The sequence below is a fragment of the Barbus barbus genome (genome assembly GCF_936440315.1).
Source record: "Barbus barbus genome assembly, chromosome: 20".
NCBI classification, from domain to species: domain Eukaryota; kingdom Metazoa; phylum Chordata; class Actinopteri; order Cypriniformes; family Cyprinidae; genus Barbus; species Barbus barbus.
This window is the reverse complement of record NC_136748.1, coordinates 9,937,079-9,958,377: the sequence shown is the minus strand read 5'-3', so window position 1 is coordinate 9,958,377 and position 21,299 is coordinate 9,937,079. Positions and strand designations below refer to the sequence as shown.

Genomic DNA, 21,299 nt, shown 5'->3' with positions numbered 1-21,299 from the left:
GGACAGTTGAACATAAGGCAGATATAAAAGATTAAAGGCTATTATTTAGTTGCAGATCCCTTGTGCACAATCACAGCAGTGAGTCTGTGACCCATAGACATCACCAGACTCTTGGTCTCATCCTTTGAAATACTTTTCCCAGCCTTTAATGAAGCCAGTTCCAACTGTTGCTTGTTTTGTGGAGTTTCTGCCTTTAGAACTGGCAGGGTCATTGTCCTGATGCAATATGAAGCACTTCCCAATGAATCTGGTGGCATTTTCTTGAATGTTGGTAGCCAAGATGGTTTTGTACCCTTCCAAATTCATTCTGCTACTGTCATCATACATTAAGTCATCAGTAAAGATGAGAGGGCCTATTCCAGAGGCAGCCATGCATGCCCATGCCATGACACCATCTCCACCATGCTTTACAGATGAGGCTGTATGCTTGGGATCATTTGTAATTATTTTTTTCTCCACATATTTCCTTTCCGATCACTTAAATTAACCGAAAGGCTAAATTATGATATAACAAGAAAAAATTATAATAAGTAAAAAATCTAAATATAAGCATCTGCTAAATAAATAAAATGCTAAATGAATGCAAGACTAAATGATTTCTGCCTGACACATGAGAAAACAAAAAAGGCTCATAGACTTTTATCTAAGTAGGGATATCTGGAAACCACCGGAATGACCCTTTTGTATATTTAGCGGATTTATTTATTTTTTAAATAAATGTATATTGCAACCTAGCATTATGATTGTGACTTGTGCATGGCTAAACGCCACTAAAAGTTTTGCCACTAAAAAATGTAAAAAACTTAAAAATCTGTCTTCAAGCAACCTTTTTAATGCACTTAGTTTCAAGCAATCATTTTCAAGCAGCTAGTTAAGTCAGAAGAAATTGATTGAAGATTTCTTCATTTGTGGGACTGTGTGTGTGAGATCAGGTGGGGTTGGTTCTGTCCATCCCAGCGTTGTATCAGGAAGAGGCTGTAGACCTGCACCCTTCAGCAGTCAGCACAGCGTACAATCACCTCTACCTGCTGCACCTGCTCACTATGGCACACATGCTGCAGGTCCTGCTGGCCTCACACGGTAAACACACACACTGCCAGAATCAGAAGCAAACACTGAAGTATAACATTTTATGCACAACACTTATTTTCAATAATATTGTGTGTAGATTGTGCTGTAATAGGAGGGTCAGGAGAGGGCGATGAGGCCCAGGCTGCAGCCGAACTCTTCTCTATTGTGTCTCAACACACAGACAGGTGAGTTTATACATGTGGCATATCAGGAAAGGCTCCCAGTTTTTCTCTTGCTGTCTCTCATCGTCTCTCTCTTTCTCAGGTTGAGGGCTGGTGTGACTGGTTTCTGTGTAGAGGGTGTAAAGAGAGGTGTGCTTCCCTTCCTGCGCTGTGCTGCACTGTTCTTTAATTGCCTAACAGGAGTGCCCCCTCCAGAGGAGCTGTCCGGTACTGCAGGTCACTACACTTCATATGTTGTGTTTAAACTAGTGCTGTGACTGTCAAACGATTAATCGCATCCAAAATAAAAGTTTTGTTTACATAATATATGTGTGTGTACTGTGTATATTTATTATGTATAAATACACACACATGCATGTATATATTTAAGAAAAATGTTACGTTTATATATTAAATATATTTATATATGAATATAAATATATACATGGAAATATTTTCAAAAGATATGCTGTATGTGTGTATTTATATATACATAATAAATATACACAATACACACACACATATATTATGTCAACAAAAACTTTTATTTTGGATGCGATTAATCGTTTGACAGCACTAGTTTAAACATGCCCCACTGCTATTACATAAAAACATTTGAATAAATAGATGGTTGTTGGTTCAAATGACTATATCATCCAGGCTGTATAATGCCAAGTAAATGTGTAATTTTCTGTCATTGTACACATAGCAACGCTGCAGAGTACTGTATGCATATAAAGCTAGCAGTTATTAACCATAATTATTCTTCTATGCAGAGTCACCTGAAAGTCAGCTGCATCTGTTGTGTAGTTACCTCTCTTTGCCCTCCAACCTGTTTCAACTGTTTCAGGACCACAGGGATGTTGTAACCACCTTAATAAAGAGGTACAAATCATATACTCACAAAACATTTCTTATATAAATGCGCCATGCCTAAATATCTACAATATCAGCTACAATTGTGCCTGGTATAATTATAATAATAGTAGTAATAAACAAAAATATAAACAAATAAATAATAAACAAAATAATAACAGTATTGTTGTTGCTGTTTTGTTGTTTATTATTAACAGTATTATTGTCATTATATTATTGTTGCTGCTGTTTAATTGTTCTTGTTACTAATAATAAGGATTATTATAATATTTTTTGTTGAATTATTTATATTCTGTTTAATATAAATATTGTATTTATTTTGAACTATTATATTATAATTACAATATTAAAACAACTATTATTAATACTTTGTGTTGTTTATGTATTTACATTATACTTTTTAATATAAGTATTATATTATTTACTTAATTTTTTATCACTATTATATTATAGTACCTATTAATAATAAGTATTCATTGTTTTGTTTATAAAATATTAAACAATAATATTTTTAAATTAAACTTAAATGTACAATTTATTATTATATATGTTGTTGTTATTGTTTAAAAATAACGATAATCCTCAATGAATGTATTTTTGGATTTTAAATTTCATAATTATACATAATTCACACATCAACGATAAAAAAGAGCTAAAGCAATAGCTTATTTTATGTAGAAGATTTATATTTAAAAAAAAACACGTACAATTTTATTTATATTAATCAATAAACAATTATTAATAATTTTAATTATTTATTACTAGTAGAAAGATACTTATCAGTATTACACTACATATGTAAATATATTTTCATTAATGTTAATATATTTATTGTGTCTTATAATATTAAGAACTCCCCTTTCTCATGGTCAATGCACTGAATTGTATGGCCTCTCATGGCTTATTGTTTTCTTTAAAACAGTATATTTCTAAATTCCTAATTCTGTACAGTATATTTATGTATCTGGTCACATTGATTATAAGCATTGCTGTGTTTCTGTGTGTCAGGTGGTGTGAGAATACAGCCATATCCAAAGCCCTCAAAGGTGAAATGCAAATCATCAGGTTAGACGCCACTTAAGTTTTCCTCTGTTTATATACTCGCTTCCTTTTTTATTAAAAACAATATTTTATGGAATTTCCCACCTGTTGTTCAGGTATCCTCGTAAGAGAAACAGGCTAATAGATCTTCCAGAGGACTATAGTGTGTTGCTCAATCAAGCTAGTCACTTTAAGTAAGTACTGTTAATAAAAGATTGCCTATAATGTCCATTGTGTGAATTTAATATTTTGTGCAGATAAATCCGAAGTTTCCTGTGACGCTCTCTCTTTGCCCGTAGATGCCCAAACTCATCAGATGACGAGCGAAAGCACCCGACTCTGTGTCTTCTGTGCGGGGTCATGCTGTGTGCACAGAGCCCCTGCTGCCATGAGCAGTTGAACGGGGAGGAAGTGGGTGCGTGTACGGCTCACGCTGCCATCTGTGGGGCTGGAGTGGGAATGTTTCTCAGGTGAGAGGAAGACTAGAGAAAAGCAGCTGAACCTCTAGCATTTATACCGTGGCTGTATCTGAAATCACATACTTCCTTGCTATATAGTATGTTTCAATTCACAGAAGGCAAAAAGTAGCTGGATCACCTACTAGTGCGGTCAGTAGGGTCACATGACAATATCAACGTCATACATTTAATTTATACTATATAGAACATACTTTTTAGCGGTGGTGACGTAATTACTTATTCAAATGAAGTACCTGCTCAGTAAGCCATTTCAGACGCAGCCAATGTGTATCTTATTCTACAAAAGAAATATGTAAAAGATGTAAATAAATAAATACAAATAATTATTGATAATAATGATCTTGTTTGTGTCTTTCTGAACAGGGTTCGAGAGTGTGAAATCATCTTGATGGCCAGTAAGACACGGGGCAGTCCCTATTCAGCACCTTACCTTGACGACTATGGAGAAACAGATCCTCAGCTTGGGTAAAGTTCAATGTTGTCGATTTTTACACCAGCAACTTGTAATAGAGTTTGGATGTTTCATTCATTTTGGAGAGCCATTTCTGCATACGGTAAAAAAAAAAGAAGTAATTAACGGTGTTGGGAAGAGTTACTTAAAAATGTAATGCGCTACAATATTGCATTACTCCATGAAAAAGTAACTAATTGTTACTTTTTATGAAAAGTAATACATTACTTTTTATCACCTGGAGTGGGCTTGCTTATTTGTGTTTTAATAACAAAAAACCCAGAAGTTTTATTTTTGGCAGGGAAGGCCCTTTCTTTGTTTTTTTTAATAGTTACTTTTTATTTTTTTATTTTTTTTTTGGTTGAGAACAAAAGAACACTTTACATAACAAAAACAAGGAAAATTAAATAATTCAACAAATAAAATAAATTAAAGTTTAACGAAGGTTGCCACACATTACATATAAACTTTCAGAAATAACAAAAGATTGTCTCATGTTACAAATAACCCTTTAGTCATTTCACCAATACATTATTTCAGTAAACAATTATATACATTTACAAATGCAAACATCTAGACCACCTAGGAGCTTGTTAACCATTTCCTCCATTTGTTCTCAAAGATTTGCATTTGCAGCCGAAGTGTATATGTGTCTTTACATTTCTTTAACCTCTGTTGCTATTTGGAACCAGTCTTTTCTCGTAGGTGGGTCTTCCTTGTACATTTCCGGGTTATCGCCTTTTTACTTGTTGCCAATAAAATAAAAAATGTTTAACCTCATCTGGGATATCTCCCAAGTAAAGAACATAAAAATTATTTTGGCATATGTAGAGTGAAAATACTATTAATAATAGACCGTACGATCTCCCAAAAACTAGTCACTTTTGAACAATGCCAAAAAATATGTGTATGATGGGCTTTTTCTACACCACATTTCCTCCAGCATGGGTAGGAGGTTCTTGTTTGTAATTCCTTAAAGTGGTGGTTGTTTGCTATTTCACTTTTTTAAAGTTAGTTAGTGTGTAATGTAGCTGTTTGAGCATAAACAATATCTGCAAAGCTGCAGCGCTGAAAGTTCAATGCAAACTGAGATATCGTCTTTTAAAATTCTGGCACTTTAATGCCTACAAAAACGGGACTACAACGAGTTACTTCCCAGGTCCGTTATGTCACGAACCCAGATAAACCCTGCCTCCAGGAACATGCAACGAAGGGGGCGAGGCCATGCTGCGCTGCTTTAGGCTCCGTTTACATTAGTGCGTTTTCGTTTTAAAATGCGTAACTTTTGCTACGGTTACGTCTATCGTTTACACTACTCCGGCGTTTTCAAGGTCAAAAACGGAGACTTTTGAAAGCGTTGCAGACCCCGTTTTAGTTTGAAAACTCCGGGGTTGCGTTTCAGTGTAATCGGACCAAAACGGAGACTTTTGAAAAGGATGGCGTGGCTGCCCACATTAGCACTGCATATCCTTGACGACAGTGTAAACAATAACATCATGCTCGTTATTGTACCCATAGATACGTATGGGTAGATTCCCCATTTGACCGCTCCAAGCACGCAGATGCGTCCGCCATCTAAATAATAGAGAATCTACCTATACATATCTATGGTTGTACCTGCATGAATGGTCATGTCGCGTTTTCGGTTGTGTAGTGTAAACGGAGATCGTTTCTGAAACGCAGAGGAAACATCAGTGTAAACGTTGATCATTTTCATTCTAAAACGCCGTTTTAAAAAGAAAACGCACTAGTGTAAACGGGGCCTTAGAGAAGAGGAAGAACACTAGGGGTGCATGTAAAAATCTATTCATATATGAATCGCAATTCTGTCTTCTAACGATTCTAATGGGTTCACAAGTTTCAAAATCAATGTTCTAAAGCAACGGTTCTCAATCCTGTTCCTCGTATCCTCCTGCTCTGCATCTCTCTCTCGCTCACATTCAGATCATCAGCTCAGTGAATCTGTATATTAAAAGCTAACAGAAGCAGTAGCATTTACAAAAACAGCGTATCAAAGTATGAGACAACAACAAACAAACATACCATTAAGAGCCGTGCTTGCACAGATTCTGCGCGATCCTCTTCACTAATATCCTCTGCGTCTCAATCGGGCTCAAATTGATAAGAAATATAGACGACGCCATTGTTTACAATACAACTGGAGCACGTGCCGCTGAGCTGAGGGGGGTGACGTTTAGACGTGCACTAGAGGCGATTTAGCCAATCACAACACACTAGGACCAATCGCGTATTTCTGAGGGAGGGGCTTCATAAAAGCAGGAAATGATCAGCACGTTTATCAGAGAAGGGACAGAGCGGTGTGGAATAAAGGTAAATTATGTGAAAAATACTGCATTTAAAAAAAAATTAATTACCATTAACACATGTTAGACTGCACCCCATAAACACAATCAAGCCTAGAAAAACAGTCAACCACCCCTTTAATTATTAGTGTGATTAAAATGCGAATCAAATTTTTCCAACAAAACTCACGCCACATTCTTGAGCTCGTTAAGGTATGTGGGATAGTACAGATTATATTCCATTGATCGGGTAACAAGGAAATGCCAACCTCTTTTTCCCATTTTTAATCTTATATATTCTATTGAATGATTCCTCAAATACCTTTAGATAATTTGGATACAGTCTTACTCGTGCCTTTGTTTTATGCCTGTATAATAACCTGCACGATCTGATTAATCTCATCATTGTTCTTTATTTCTTTCAAATAATACTGACAAATTTTACAAGACCAAGCTCGTCTTTTAAAGCTTGAAAGCTCTCTATTGTCACCATTGTTTATGATTGTGCAGAGTACAGAAATCCCTAAGTAAATCCATTGTGTAAACCTATTTGTCCCTGTCCCTGGTTTGAAATCTGAGTTGTACGCCACCCAGTTCAAAATCTGAATTTGTTTCTCCAAGTGGAGTTCCTTTAACAATTATAAACCAAATTTTCAAAGTAAATTGAGTTATTGGGTTATTGGGATTTTTTTTTTTACCTATTAGAGCTTGAACCGGTACCCCTTGAAAATCGCTTTCTATTTCCTTCCACTTTGTCTCCAACTGTAAATCACACCAACACACCAATAGTCTCAGATGAACGGCATAATACTAATCTTTCAAATTGGGGAGTGACATACCAGCCTTATTTTTATCCAATGTTTTATATCTAGTTCTTGGTTTGCTTCCATTCCATATGAATCTAGAGATTTGTTTATCCCATTCTTGAAACTGTTTAGGTGGTATTTCCACAGGAAGTGATTGGAAGAGGTATAACAGTCTCGGAAGTACATTCATGTGGTAGAGGGCAGTGAAGGCCCTTTCACACACAAAATAAATTAATTAATTAATAATTTAAAAAATGTGAATAAATGGGAAAACAAAGTAGCTTGCATTACTTATTTGTATATTTTGTTGTAAATTTTAAAGGAATGCATTTACTTTACTATTTAAAAAAGTAATCTGATTACTTGTAGTGTTACCCCCAACACTGGCAATTAAATATTGTGTATTTTACTATATTGTTATATTAATGCATATCAAGCAAATAAACACTACTGTTAATTGGAGACTCTTATGCTGACCAAGGCTGCATTTATTTGATCAAAAATACAATAAAAACAATAATATTGCTAAATATTATTACAATTAAAACCAGTATTTTATACAGTATTTCAATATATTTTAAAATGTAATTTATTCTTGTTAATTTACGATTAATCGCGATTAATCACATCCAAAATAAAAGTTTTTGTTTCTATAATATGTGTGTACTTTTGTGTATATATAAAGACACACACATACAGTATATATTTTTTAAATATTTACATGTATTTATATTCATATAATGTATTATATATATATATATAAATATAATATAAACAACATATTTTTCTTAAATATATACGTGCATGTATGTGTATTTATATATATCATAAATGTACACAGTACACACACATACTGTATGTCATGTACACACAAACTTTTATTTTGGATGCGATAAATTGTGATTAATCGTTGCCCGGCACTAATTCAGTTTTAATCTACTTGCAACAATGACTGGTTTGTCAAAATTACCATTCCTCTGATTGGATGGCTGAGGGAATCATAATTCACATCCAAAACATAAAGATATTAAATATGATCAAAATGCTGAAAATGCAATTCTGATGGAAACACTGTAGCATCATTTAGCATGTGCATTGTCAGTTTCTTCTTTATTAGCAGAATCAGAATGAGCTTTATTGGCCAAGTATGTTTACACGTACAAGGAATTTGTTGTAGTGACAGAAGCTCCACAGTGCAACAGAAAGACAGTAACAGGACAGGACACAGATATTAAAAGAATAATACACAAATATCCAAATAGGCAATGTACAAAGCAGCAAAAACACAATATATAATATAGACAACTATGTACAGGTCAAGTATGTGCAAATTAGAAATGAGAAAGTAATAATACTAAGTGTGTAGTGAATGGATAATGTATTATAGTTGTGTGTTCCACGTTTATTGTTGATTGTTCATGAGATGGAAGTAATGCAGTAATGCTGAGCTGTATTTGTTTGTGCTTTGCTAGACGTGGGAACCCACTGCACTTGTGTCCAGAGCGCTACCGCAAGTTGCTTCATATGTGGCAGCAGCACTGCGTCCTGGAGGAAATCGCCCGCAGTCTGGAGGTCCTCAACATCATGTTCCCCTTTGAGTGGCAGATGCTTTGAGCTCCGAGGTGGCCAGAGGAAGTGCACAACACGCCGACTACGAGTAATAAACTCCCTCACTTCTCTACGTACTGCTGTCTGTGCTTTCCAGCAGCCCAGTGCATTATGGGTAGTCACACTTAACAGGCCCATAGAAGCTGTTAAAGAAGTGAATGTGTTCTCTCGGCTATTTAATTATTTAGTTTGGGTTTCAGATCTACACTTGTTTTAGCACTTCAGCTTTGTTTTCTTGGCTCCTTGTGGTGTTTTTGCATTTGTTTTCAAGGTGTAAAGATTTATTGCAGGCTTGTGTTTCTACAAAACCTAAACTTTTTTTTTTTGTTTTTTTTTTTGGAAATGCTACATTTTTTTAATGTGAAATGCTGGTCCTCTCAACCTGCTACAGCCTTTTTGCTCTTTCTTTCATCTGTGTGGGAAATGTATTCATGTGAATATAATATATCTCTGTACTACATTATCATGTAAAGCTGACATCAACATAAAAAAGTATATGGGTAGTTGACGTATCAATGTGGCCTATGGTGTGACGGAAAATTAAAAAATAAAAACCTTTAACATTGAAGACAAACCTCTCATGATATGTGTAACTAAAAATGAAGATACATTTTTCTCATGTTATTTGTATGTTAAGTTTTGTTTTTTATTTTCTACATTTTTGCTATGTCACACCATAGGACACAGTCCAATTTTTATTTTTCAACTACCCATATTCAGTGTTTCTGAGTAAAAAGCTGTTTTGCAAATTATGTTCTCAGGTGAATCTCATAAAAACATGTCCGGGTCACATGCTATGCCTAAAAAATAAGTCATATTTTTCATAAAAATAGTTTTTCATTAAAATTTAATTTATTTTAAAATTCTCATTATTGCAGTAAAATTACTATATAATTTTTTAAAAATTAAATCAGCATGAAGCCAAAAAGACAACAAATTAACATAAAAAAAATAGTAAAATATAATAAAAAATTTTCTTACAGTGACAATGATATTTGTTACAGTAATGAATATGGTGGAAAATAATCTCGATGCAAATGATGTTAATATTCCTAATAATGGGGATCATTTAATTTAAGCTAATTTTCTTATTTCATTTGATTTTGGGATGAAATATTACCCTGGCATATTCTTGACATGTTTCATGAGATTCACTCATGCTATAGATGTCACATGAACATGTAAATAAACAATAATGTATAATTAGATGATGCTATTTTACTATAAGAACGCAGTTGTGATTTAAATTAAGAAACAAAATGGCAATCACATAATCACATGCAACAATGTAAATTCAAGTTTACTCCACTTGTCAATATATAGTAAATCAAACACAAGTCAGTCCAAGTCCAGATTTGTCATTTTTTTTTCTTTTTTATTCCACTCATGATCTGGTTCAAGATGTACGAGCTTTTAATTTGCACTTGGCTTTAAACTTCTTATGTACATGCGATAAACTATTGAGTGATATCTTTATTCTGATGGATCTCTTTCACCTCACATTCTGTAGTCCTGTTAAATCACTGTAGTCGTCAAGTCTATGTTATTTGTATAGCGCTTTTAACAATGCAAATTGTGTCAAAGCAGTTTTACATCTGCTTGATATAAAGCTGGGTGGCTTTATATCAGCTTTACAGTATTTAGACGGGAAATAGTTTGTTGAAATAGTGTCATTCTCCTCTGGCCAGACAAAATCAGCAGTTTAAATCTAGGCTAAAGCGGAATCAGATTGTGCAAAGGACTCACCTGGTTCCTGTGGTCTTGTCCCTGTTGATGAAGGCCATATGTGGATCAAGTCATTCATTTACAAAAACTGATTTGCAGAAATGGAGCAAGCGCTAAGTAGAAGTTTTGATTTGATAATTTAGCCACTCTATTAAATAAATACTTGGGGTTGTGTTTGTTTGTTTTCTAAAAGAGATGTAAAGTAAGCAGATCTAGCCGTTTTTAATGCTTTTTTCGAAATACCTCTAATTTTGTTTTTCTCCAGCTGCGCTCCATTTTCCAGGCTGCTCTCTTAAGTCAGGAAGATTATTTATAAAGTAGTCTTTTGTGATAGAAGTGATGGTTCTACCATATTTGTAACAAGGAGTTGGCTCTACAGCTTTAGCTATATGGAGTATACACGAAACTAGATAATGATCTGAGCTATCATCGCTCTGCTGCAATATTTCAACGCCACTGGCATCAATTCCATATGACAGTATTAAATGTAGAGTATGATTTCGACAAAGAGTAGGTCCTGAAACGTGTTGTTTAACACCAATGGAGGTTAGAATGTCTATAAATGCTGATCCCAAAGAATCTCTTTCATTATCAACATGGATATTAAAATCAACAGCAATCAGGACTTTATCTGCAGCCAGCACTACCTCAGATAGAAAATCAGCAAATTCTTTAATAAAGTCTGTATGGTGCCCTGGTGGCCAGTATACAGTAGCCAGTACAAACATCACAGGGGATTTATCATTAACACTTGTTTCTTTGGATAACGTTAAATGAAGCACCATTACTTCGAACAAATTATACTTGAAACCCGACCTCTGAGAAATACTGAAAATATTGCTTTAAATTGTGGCAACACCTCCTCCTCCTTTACCTTTTGGACACGGTTCATGTTTGTAACTGCATTCTTGGGGGTTAGACTCGTTTAAAGTAATGTAGTCTTCTGGTTTTAGCCAGGTTTCTGTCAAACAAAGCACATCTAGTTTATGGTCAGTGATCATATCATTTACAAAAAGTGCTTTTGTAGAAAGGGATCTAATATTCAATAAGCCAAGCTTTATCATTTGTTTATCTGTATTATATCTGTTTTTTATTTGTTGAACATCAGTTAAATAGTTTCTCTTTCTTTGGTTTGGATGTTTTCTGTATTTTCTAGTTCAGGGAACAGACACAGTCTCTGTAGTGTGATATCTAGGTGAAATAGTCTCTATGTGCTGAGAATTAACTGACTTCTGTGACGTGAGGCGGCTAGCAGACGGTCGGTTTAGCCAGTCTGTCTTCTTCCTGACCTGGGCCCCAGTTAGTCAAGTACGAACTCTAAGACTATGTGCCATATTTCTAGAGAGAAGAGCGGCACCACCCCAAGAGGGATGAATACCATCTCTTTTCAACAGGTCAGGTCTGCCCCAAAAAACTTGTCCAATTGTCTATAAAACCTATGTTATTCTGCAGGCACCACTTAGATATCCAGCCATTGAGTGATGACAGTCTGCTATGTATCTCATCACCCCGGTAAGCAGGGAGCGGACCAGAGCATATTACAGTGTCTGACATCGTACTTGCAAGTTCACACGTCTTTAACATTATTTTTAGTGATCTCCGACTGGCGATGTTGAACATCATTTGCGCCAACATGAATAACAATCTTACTGAATTTACGTTTAGCATTAGCCAGCACTTTTAAATTTGCCAAGATGTCATGCGCTCTGGCTCCCGGTAAACATTGGCCTATGGTGGCTGGTGTCTCTATTTTCCCTTTCCGTACAATAGAATCGTCAATAACTAGAGCACGGATCAGAACGGAAGAGTGGTGTTTTGACCCGTGACTAGGCCGCCTCACAGTCACCCAGTTGCCCTGCTGCACGGGCTCTAAAAAAACACTTTAACTACACTTTAAACTTTTGTATAATGCAATATAACACTTCATCAGCACCCGTTTCTATAATGCATTATACTCTTTAAAGCTGTAACTATGAATAGGTATTACAACTGATTAAATATAATACATTACATATAATGCACGAGCATAATAAGGCACCGATGTACCTTTACAATGCATTCTGTATACATACATGCTTCAAATACAGTGTTACCACAACATTTTTGTGAAATTCAAATCAGTTTTGTTCCTTTAGGATGGGTTTTCATCTTGCTTTACTTATAACCATACAAATAGATAAAATAAATAAATAAAGTTTCTTTATTGGCATAAAGAACCTTTGACATCCAAGGAACCTTTCAATGGTCCTTTATTGTCCTTTAAATGTTCATTAGATTATTAAAATGTTCTTCACACTAGACACTAAGAAATATTCGGTTCTTTCAAGAACTTTTCACTGAAATGTTCTTTGAGGAACACAAAAATCACTGAAAACCTCCCTTTGGAACAATTTTTTTTTTAATTTTTTTTTACAGTAAAGGAGGGAGCATATAATTCATTAATAAAAGTGATTCAATGAACTGCAGTAACGTTGGAACCAACACTTAAAGCTCTTTAATAATGCATTAATTAAATGTACGTTGCATTAATTGTCGTTACATATTCATGATATTTTAGACATGGGTGGGCTTTGTAAAAAAATAAAAATGTTTATGAAATATATATCTTTGGAAAATGTGTTTTAGAGGCTGTTGGTATCATGTTTGCAGCAGTGATTACAATACCTGGCTTTAGGCACGAGACCAAGGCAAGAAATAAGAATTTCTGGTGGCTTGTAATGGGTAACCTGACAGTTTGATTTAATTAATATTGAGAGAGATGAACTTTAAAGCAACAGTACGTAGTTTTGTGTATATTTGCGATTTTGGAGCCCTCTACAGTCCGATGTCTTATCACTGTCGTAACTACGTGAACAGTTGCACACACATGTGCATTTGTTTGCTGCCGTAAAGCAAATCGCCATTTTCGCGGAATTTCGTACCCGTCCTCAACAAACTTACACTCTGCTAGAAGAGAAGTTTCAGAGCATATAGAAAGAAACAAAAGCTATTTGCCTTATTAGAAGTCAGTGCAGCCTACATAAGAATGATTTTGGAACTGAAAAAAAAAACATACAGTTGCTTTAATTACTCACTAATGAAAAACCTACAGTTTAGCTCTAAGCAAATTCAGTGATAGGTCGGCCTACTCTTCAGTAATCACACTATTCACACAAGGATTTCTAAAACACAAAATAATTAAGCGGTTGTATTCTTAATGAGAGGCAGTTTATACATTTTAAGACTCTGAAGGCCCCAAACAGTACTTGGTTAAGTTCTTACATGTTAATTTACAACAGACCTCAAGTATGTCTTATGTTGTAATATCACTCTGTTCTTGCTTTACAATGCCATCTCAATTTTTACTGAATCATTTTCATCATTTTTAGTCATACAGCATCTGAGTCCAGTCCTCTGTGGCTTATGTAATGTTTCTGGCCAGAAGAAGCATTCTGAAGACCTAACTGGCTGTTGGAAGAGGCTTTGGAGGCACATTGTCTGGACCATAGTGTGCTGTAGGTGGTTTGTCAATGTTTGGATCTCCATTGCTTGATATGTTGATCTGATTGAACTTGCCCAGGTGTTTGATTATGTTGAAATTAGAGCGAGCCGTCTCCACAAAGCTGTTCTCCAGGAGCCACCCGTTTGACTCACACTCAGGGTCCCCCTGCCGCAGCATGTTTTCCAGAGATGTTTGGAGGTAACGCACCCCCGTTAACACAGAGAGCTGTCAGAGAAGAAAATTATGCCTTAGTCATGAGGTAGTTTTCACCGATAGCAAAAAAATTTGGTCCAGACAATTCTTACTGAAGCTTCACGTCATCCTTTGTAAAGCTGTCATGTGCTTTACATAGGACGCTGAGGGATGGGAGTGATTGGTGCATGGAGCAGATTGTAAAGTGAATGTACAATCGGATTAGGTCACGCAAACCAGATCAGATTTTTACAAAGATAGTGAGTTACTTGCTTTTTATTAGTGTAGAGTTTCCTAGTACAATTGCTAAAACAATGTTTCAGACAAACTTGAGTCAGTATATGTTTTTCTCTGCCAGTAAAAGAACAAAAAATGCAAATCGTAGCAAGTCTTTGAGCGTTGTCAAGCAACTTTAAATGGGTCTGATGCATATATAAACAGACCGGCCATTCTATAATCATTCTACTTGGAGTTGTTCGTGAACGTTCATGAACTAGGAATTATGCGTTTCAATGGCACGGCTATTAACAGCAAAATGAATTTGTGTTATTAATATACAATGTATGTCTTTAGTTTATTTCCAGCGATTATTATTAATATATTAACAGTAGCCTATTATAGGAATTATTAAACTTAAATATTCCGAAGTAACATTGTTCAACTAAATATTTCAGGTGAAGACTAGTCTGGAATCTACACAAACAGGAATTCAAGTGGGTGAAAGATTTCGCACGCAAATTTCACTCTTAGATTTGTGCAAATTTGTTACAACAGAAAGCTGCTTGGTTTTTAAAATAACTTAATTGTGAGCGATGCTTGATGCCCACAAAGTTTTGCAAACATATTGCACCTTAATTGTGTGTTAGCATTACTGCATGCTGTATTGATCTTTTTATGGGTATATATTAAAATGTTATTTATTTCCTATTTGCATATTTGAGGCAAGACGTATGCTAGTGTGCTGAGCAGTTAAGGAACTGAATTACCATTATATGTAACATATAATTTAAGATATCCATGGTCATATTTACGTGTTTAAGACATCATATAGCATTAATCGAATTTATAGGTTTTATAAAATGGCAATGATTTTTTGGAATTACTAGGTGGATCTATTTGACGACCGAATATGAGAGTACTGAATAGTATTGAATACATATTCAGTACTTCCCTACATTTTGCCAAAGCAATAGACACAACCAACCTCAAAGAGCCAGATGATCAGAACCGTGAGGCCGACAGAATGCGTGATGTTGGTGTAATAATCTAGCAGAGCCTGACGACATCCTTTCATCCACAGGTTGAGCTCCTCTGTCTGGTAGTCGTAATTAAAGTGGGCGGAGTTATTGGTGATTTGATACTGAATGCATGGCCGAGGAGAGTTGACATTGCAGCAGCTGAAGGGAACTCCATCCATTAGGTATTTTCCATCAACGTTGTTTCGCAGACGGCTAGTAAGAAAAAAAATTGAAATTGTAAAAGTTTGAAAATTCCATTATTATTAATGCAACTATTGGTCATATTATAACTGCAACTGTGTTGCTGATACTTTAAATGCTAATAAAGGGTATCTGCACCAAAATCAGTAGACATTTAGAAGAAATGTATTTTATTATTTTATATATATATATATATATATATATATATATATTAGGAATCCTCTAAATATTTTAATAGCTATTAACAAATTAAATAATATTAACTATTTAAATAACTATTTTCCAGACCCAACTTACTCTACCACTTCCCGTTGGGACATATCCAAATATCGGTTGCTGACCCACTGGATCTGGAACCAGTCTCTGTAGCCCTCGTTCCCACAGCATTGGAACTGGATCTGCAGCTGGTCCACTGTGCGCTTCAAAAAGCAGCGGCCTGGTGTGTCTGTGTCCTTATAGTAACGCATAGCCTCCCGTAGCCCCAATGTTAGTGCTTCCTCCAGCTGTCCATGCATGCTGTAGCACATCAAGGCGCCCACGAGCACGCACAGAGTGAAGAAAAACGTGCAAATGATGTATGGGAGCATCACCAACTTCCAGCGTAGGAACTTATTGGTGTCCACACAGTCATAGCAGATCTTTCCTCCCAAAAAGTTAATCATGCAGGCTATGAGTCCCACGGCAATTAGCATGTTTGGCACAGACTGGAGCTGACTCTCAGCCATTAGATCCTGCCGCTTGTTAATTTCAACTTTTAGAAAGATGCCCAAGCTAAATAGGATGATACCCGTTACAATGGATATCCAGTTTAGTACCCACAAAACCTGGGCCAGTTTGTCTCTCTTGGTTTTGGTAAATTTTATTGGCAGCACAGCCATTTTACCAAAATTTCAGAGAAAATTTGATTTAATTGATCTAGTGGAAGTCTACTGAAGTTCCTAGCTCAAAAATCAAATAAATTAGTTTTAGATGCAAGTCAATGAGGTGTACAAGGTTCCTACGGAAAATGACATGAATGGACTAATGCTTCTTAGCAATTAGCTTCTTAAGCTAACTTAGTGAGTGTCAATCAATGGAAAGGCCTTGAAACACAATCTCCACAAAGTATTCATGGAGCTTATTCATAAGTTGTGAGAAAAACTGGATATCATTAAAAAAGGGACTTATACAAAAGAGCTTTTGGGCAAATCTAAACCATTTTGGCTCTGTCAAACTGTTTGGAGATGCCATGTGATGTTCCTTTACAAACACAGTAAAACTGAAATTATTTCCATTTTTGCAAATGTACACCTAAGAGGCAAAAACAGAGAAAAAGTACTTAGCAACAGCCGAGACGCTGGGTGGCTTTTGAGAAGAACATGATTGTCTGATAAAAATATGGATACAGACTCAGTCATATTAAAAGAAATTAATTCAGGTCTTTCAGTACATTTTTGGGTTAGTGTTTATTTTTTATCATGCAAATACTTTTAGCCATATAATTTTGTTTTTAAAAAGCTAATAATACTCCTCCTCTGAGTGTGGAAAACTCAAAATAGCAGACAAAACTAAATAAATACCTCTGAATACACAGGCACAGGGCTTGTCCTTAACCAGGCGTGGTGAGTGAGATGACCCCAGCATAAGGGTAGTAATAAACAGCTTATTACTCACCCAACACTCAATAACATCCTGGCCTATTCCAAGTGATTTTTTCTCTTTCTCTCCATCAGATGTCTTCAGTTTTTGTGAAACAATCTGATTGCATTGTTTGCTGATGAAAACTGATATGTGTGCATGTCTGTTAATGTCTGCCGCAGACTCAGCTGTGACCTCTCTTATAATTCCTCCTAATCAGTAAGCAGCCCTTCTGCCACCTGCACAAATCTCACTGACTGGGATGTGTGTGTGTGTGTGTGTGTGTGTAAGTTAGAGAATGAAGAAGGGGAAAGAGCTACTAAAAGTCACATAGTTTAATTAAATAAATAACATTGGGATTTGCCCCTTCTACCAAAACAGAAGTAATATTTATGTGTACCAAAACCATGTGACGTATATAAAACACAATCTAATGCTTCACACAGTTTGCACAATACTGTATTTTGTCTTCTAAAATTAAATTAAAATATTTTGAAATAAATCAAACAAATGAATAAATAAACATTTATCAAGTGTGTAAAATAAACAAATAAAACCCAATAATCAATCAAACAAAACGAAACAAAAAACGAAGTCAAAACAGAACAAAGCAAAATAAAACAAAACACAAATCAAAACAAAGGCAAGACAAAACAAAATATAAAAGTACAGGTAAGTCTTTTTGGGATTAAAAAATATATATATATTTTTTTTATTAATTAAAATTCCCATTTATAAATAAACAGTCTCCTGACTCTGTTTACTGTCTTGTATACCATGGGCATTCTTTATATAACGACTCCTGTTTTAATATGCATATTTCATGTAATACCACATGCACTGACAGCCAATGAAATCCAAAGGATTATTCAGACCTAAAGGGGATTGAGTCAGGGGAAAGTGCATATAAACTAGTCAGCAGATCTGAATGCAGGGCGCCCATATAGGACCACTACTGGATGAAAGGGGCTTTGTCTGGTGAGTACTGGTTACCACAATGTTTATGAGTATTGACCAAATCATGGACAACTTACTGTAACTTATTGTACTGTAAGATAAATGACTGTTACAAGATGACTATTTAACGTTTAATTTTCTTTTCTTTGAATGTTTCAACCAAGGCCTTACTTGTAAAGCTAAGATTTCTGTTATTGGGTAGTAGTTGTCTTTAAGGTTTATTTGAAGGTACTTTAAGGATGATTCTAAACACAGAAGTCTCATGGAATAAAGCTTTAACAGACAACAATATCAAAGGCCTCATTGGCTGCATGCGAGACCTCTATGCTGATGGTAAGACTTCAATGCTTCAATGCATACTCTCAGTCCAATATGGATCACAATGATGTGACAAATAAATTGACTGATGTGCTGTTTCTCCGTAGGTGAAGGGAATGCGAGTGAACGTGTGGTCAGTTTTAACTGCTGGCTTCGGAGATCAGTAGAACTGGCCAAGAAGGATCTGTTAATGCTCTGTGAGTAGGTGAAATCTTATTAAACATTGAGGTTTACCGTTTTTGTTTGGGGTATTCAGATAAAGCTCACCTGGCTCTTATATGATTGTAGGTTTCGGTCGATGTAAAGGCTTGTGGATGTGTTTGGATGAAAACTCTTTTGCACTGGTCCATAAACTGCTCCTCAAGCTGAAGAACTTGCTTTCTCTGGTCCACCTAATACAGAAACACAGTGATGGTCTGTACTCTAAACATGGTCAGTTTGGAGAATATTGTCATATTTGGAGTCTCTTTTCTAAGGAGCCCCTAAAGGGATATAGTGATGGGAAATATATGAGGATGGGAAGAAAAATTATATTTTAATATTTGAGTTCTCTGACAAACATATTCTGTTCACCTAAAAACTCTGCGTCACCCTTGCAAAATATTTGCATTCTCTTGCAAAAGCATTGTTTCCCTGGACAACTTTGCATTTGCTTGCAAAATATTGATTGATCAATTGATTGTTTGTTTGATTGATTAATTGATTGATTGATTTCAGCAAACCCATCACTTCATCACAACTTCACCTTCCAGTTAGGCTCATCAACCATAACTCCTTCAATACAACAGCCAGAAACCTTGGAGTTGTCATTGATGATAAGCTGAATTTCTCAGACCACATTGCTAAAACTGCCCGGTCCTGCAGATTTGCTTTATAGAAGATTAGGAAGATCAGGCCCTTTCTTTCAGAACTTGCAACACAACTCCTTGTTCAAGCTCTTGTTCTGTCCAGACTTGACTATTGCAATGCTCTCTTGGCAGGTCTTCCAGCCAATTCTATTAAACCTCTACACTTAATCCAAAATGCCGCTGCAAGATTAATCTTTAATGAGCCGAAAAGAAAGCACGTCACACCTCTGTTCATCAATTTGCACTGGCTACCAATAGCTGCTCGCATTATATTAAAGGCATTAATGCTTGCTTACAAAACCACCTCTGGCTCTGCACCCCTTTACCTAAATTCAGTTCTTCAAACCTATATGCCCTCTAGAAGCTTGCGTTCTGCAAGTGAATGACACATTATTGTGCCATCCGAAAGAGGCACAAAATCACTTTCTCAGACTTTTTCATTAACTGTTCCCATCTGGTGGAATGACCCGCCCAACTCAATCCGAGCAGCTGAATCCTTAGCCATCTTCAAGAAACGGCTAAAAACACATCTCTTCCATATTTATTTGACCCTCTAACTCTAGCACTCTCTACACGTTTTCTTAAAAAAAACAAAACAACTTACTACGTGTACTGCATTAGGCTAACCGAGACTTGTCATAACAGTTGCATGTTGTTACTCTTTTGTTGCTTTTGATTGCTATCATTGTCCTCATTTGTAAGTCGCTTTGGACAAAGCATCTGCTAAATGACTAAATGTAAATGTAAATGATTGATTGCACTTGTGGTTTGGTCCACTGGACCACAACCAAATATGAAGAAATATGCATAGCAATTGCAACCATTCCTTAACATTAAGTAACAAAAAAATATTTATGTATGTTTTTTGATCTCTGTTCATGGGTGTCCAATGTGGTGTGCACACTAGGAAGCAGGGCTTCATATATATGGGGTTGTTGGAAACAAGACCACCATGCCATCAGGCAACACGTCCTGCTGGGCCGCCTGGTGCAGTGGTGGAGCATCACAGGACTTCTGCCCAAATACCCCGGTGAGGTGATATGGTCTTATGAGCTATTAAAATGGAAAAAGAAGAAAGAAACTGATAATTTCACTTGTGAATGCTAAAATCAAATGCAAAGTACACTGTAATTAATTATGTCCTCATTTTTTTTTTTTTTTCCAGAAGCCCATGAGATGAAGAGGATATCTCAGATGTGGTGTGAGATGGACCAGAAACACAGGAGAACATGTCTGGAGTTAAGGTAACCACCACCTTTTCCACTCTAGCTGACAGTAACATATACAGGTGCATCTCAAAATTTGAATATTGTGAATTATTATTATTTATTTTTTTTGGTAACATTTCAAAAAGTGAAACTTTCATATCTTTTACATTCATTACATGTAAAGTAAAACATTTCAAAAGTTTTTTTTGTTTTAATTTTGGTGATTAGAGCTTACAGCTCATGAAAGTCAAAAATCCAGTATCTCAAAATATTAGAATATTTCCTAAGATCAATCAAAAAAAGGATTTGCAAAACAGAAACGTTCTTGGTTGGGGCTCCTTTAGCACAAATTCCAGCATCAGTGAGGAATGGCATGGAAGCGATCAGCCTGTGGCTCTGCTGAGGCACTATTGAGCCTTCAGCTCGTCTGGATTGTTGGATCCACTGTTTCTCATCTTTCTCTTGAAAATATCCCATAGATTCCATATGGAGTTCAGGTCAGACATGTTGGTTGGCCAATCAAGCACAGTAATATCATGGTCAGCAAACTACTTGGAAGTGGTTTTGGCACTGTGGGCAGGTGCTAAAGCTAAAAGGAAATCAGCATTTCCATAAAGCTTGTCAGCAGATGGAAGCATAAAGTACTCCAAAATCTCCTGGTAGACAGCTGCATTGACTTTGGACTTGATAAAACACAATGGACCAACACCAGTAGACG

At 35.8% G+C, this 21,299-nt stretch overlaps 2 protein-coding genes across 6 annotated transcripts in view; one reads left to right on the top strand and one right to left on the bottom strand.

Annotated features, from left to right (window-relative positions):
- Nucleotides 1–17,062, top strand: part of LOC306886329 (E3 ubiquitin-protein ligase UBR1-like) — a 49,250-nt gene extending 32,188 nt beyond the window's left edge. For 2 of the 4 annotated variants that reach the window (XM_079443364.1, XM_079443366.1), the window contains exons 39-47: nucleotides 933–1,080; nucleotides 1,169–1,256; nucleotides 1,336–1,469; nucleotides 2,009–2,117; nucleotides 3,117–3,173; nucleotides 3,266–3,343; nucleotides 3,449–3,619; nucleotides 3,992–4,093; nucleotides 8,661–10,241. In XM_079443364.1, coding sequence (XP_079299490.1) covers nucleotides 933–1,080; nucleotides 1,169–1,256; nucleotides 1,336–1,469; nucleotides 2,009–2,117; nucleotides 3,117–3,173; nucleotides 3,266–3,343; nucleotides 3,449–3,619; nucleotides 3,992–4,093; nucleotides 8,661–8,802 — 1,029 coding nt within the window. In that variant the 3' untranslated portion in view covers nucleotides 8,803–10,241. Of the gene's footprint in view, nucleotides 1–932; nucleotides 1,081–1,168; nucleotides 1,257–1,335; nucleotides 1,470–2,008; nucleotides 2,118–3,116; nucleotides 3,174–3,265; nucleotides 3,344–3,448; nucleotides 3,620–3,991; nucleotides 4,094–8,660; nucleotides 10,242–15,494; nucleotides 15,615–15,919 lie in introns of those variants that run through there. The other 2 variants (XR_013785623.1, XM_079443365.1) reach the window with 2 other exon arrangements.
- Nucleotides 11,621–17,522, bottom strand: LOC306886330 (photoreceptor outer segment membrane glycoprotein 2-like). Of its 2 annotated transcripts, none has more exons than XM_079443368.1 (4): nucleotides 17,193–17,522; nucleotides 15,931–16,923; nucleotides 15,399–15,645; nucleotides 11,621–14,227 (listed from the first exon to the last, which is right to left on the bottom strand). In XM_079443368.1, the coding sequence occupies exons 2-4, from the start codon at nucleotides 16,509–16,511 to the stop codon at nucleotides 13,961–13,963; spliced, it is 1,095 nt and encodes a 364-aa protein (XP_079299494.1). In that variant the 5' UTR covers nucleotides 16,512–16,923; nucleotides 17,193–17,522; the 3' UTR covers nucleotides 11,621–13,960. The 2 variants fall into 2 exon arrangements, with proteins under 2 accessions (XP_079299494.1, XP_079299493.1); XM_079443367.1 differs by having other exon boundaries at nucleotides 12,715–14,227; nucleotides 17,287–17,460.
- Between the last annotated feature and the right edge of the window lie 3,777 nt (nucleotides 17,523–21,299).

Bases quoted from the DNA above. Each gene is read 5' to 3' on its own strand.
- LOC306886330 (XM_079443368.1), bottom strand. From the start codon at position 16,511: ATGGCTGTGCTGCCAATAAAATTTACCAAAACCAAGAGAGACAAACTG. The intron at 15,646-15,930 runs GTAAGTTGGGTC...TTTTCTTACTAG, and splicing joins TCCCAACGGGAAGTGGTAGA to CCGTCTGCGAAACAACGTTG. The intron at 14,228-15,398 runs GTTGGTTGTGTC...CTTCTCTGACAG, and splicing joins TGATCATCTGGCTCTTTGAG to CTCTCTGTGTTAACGGGGGT.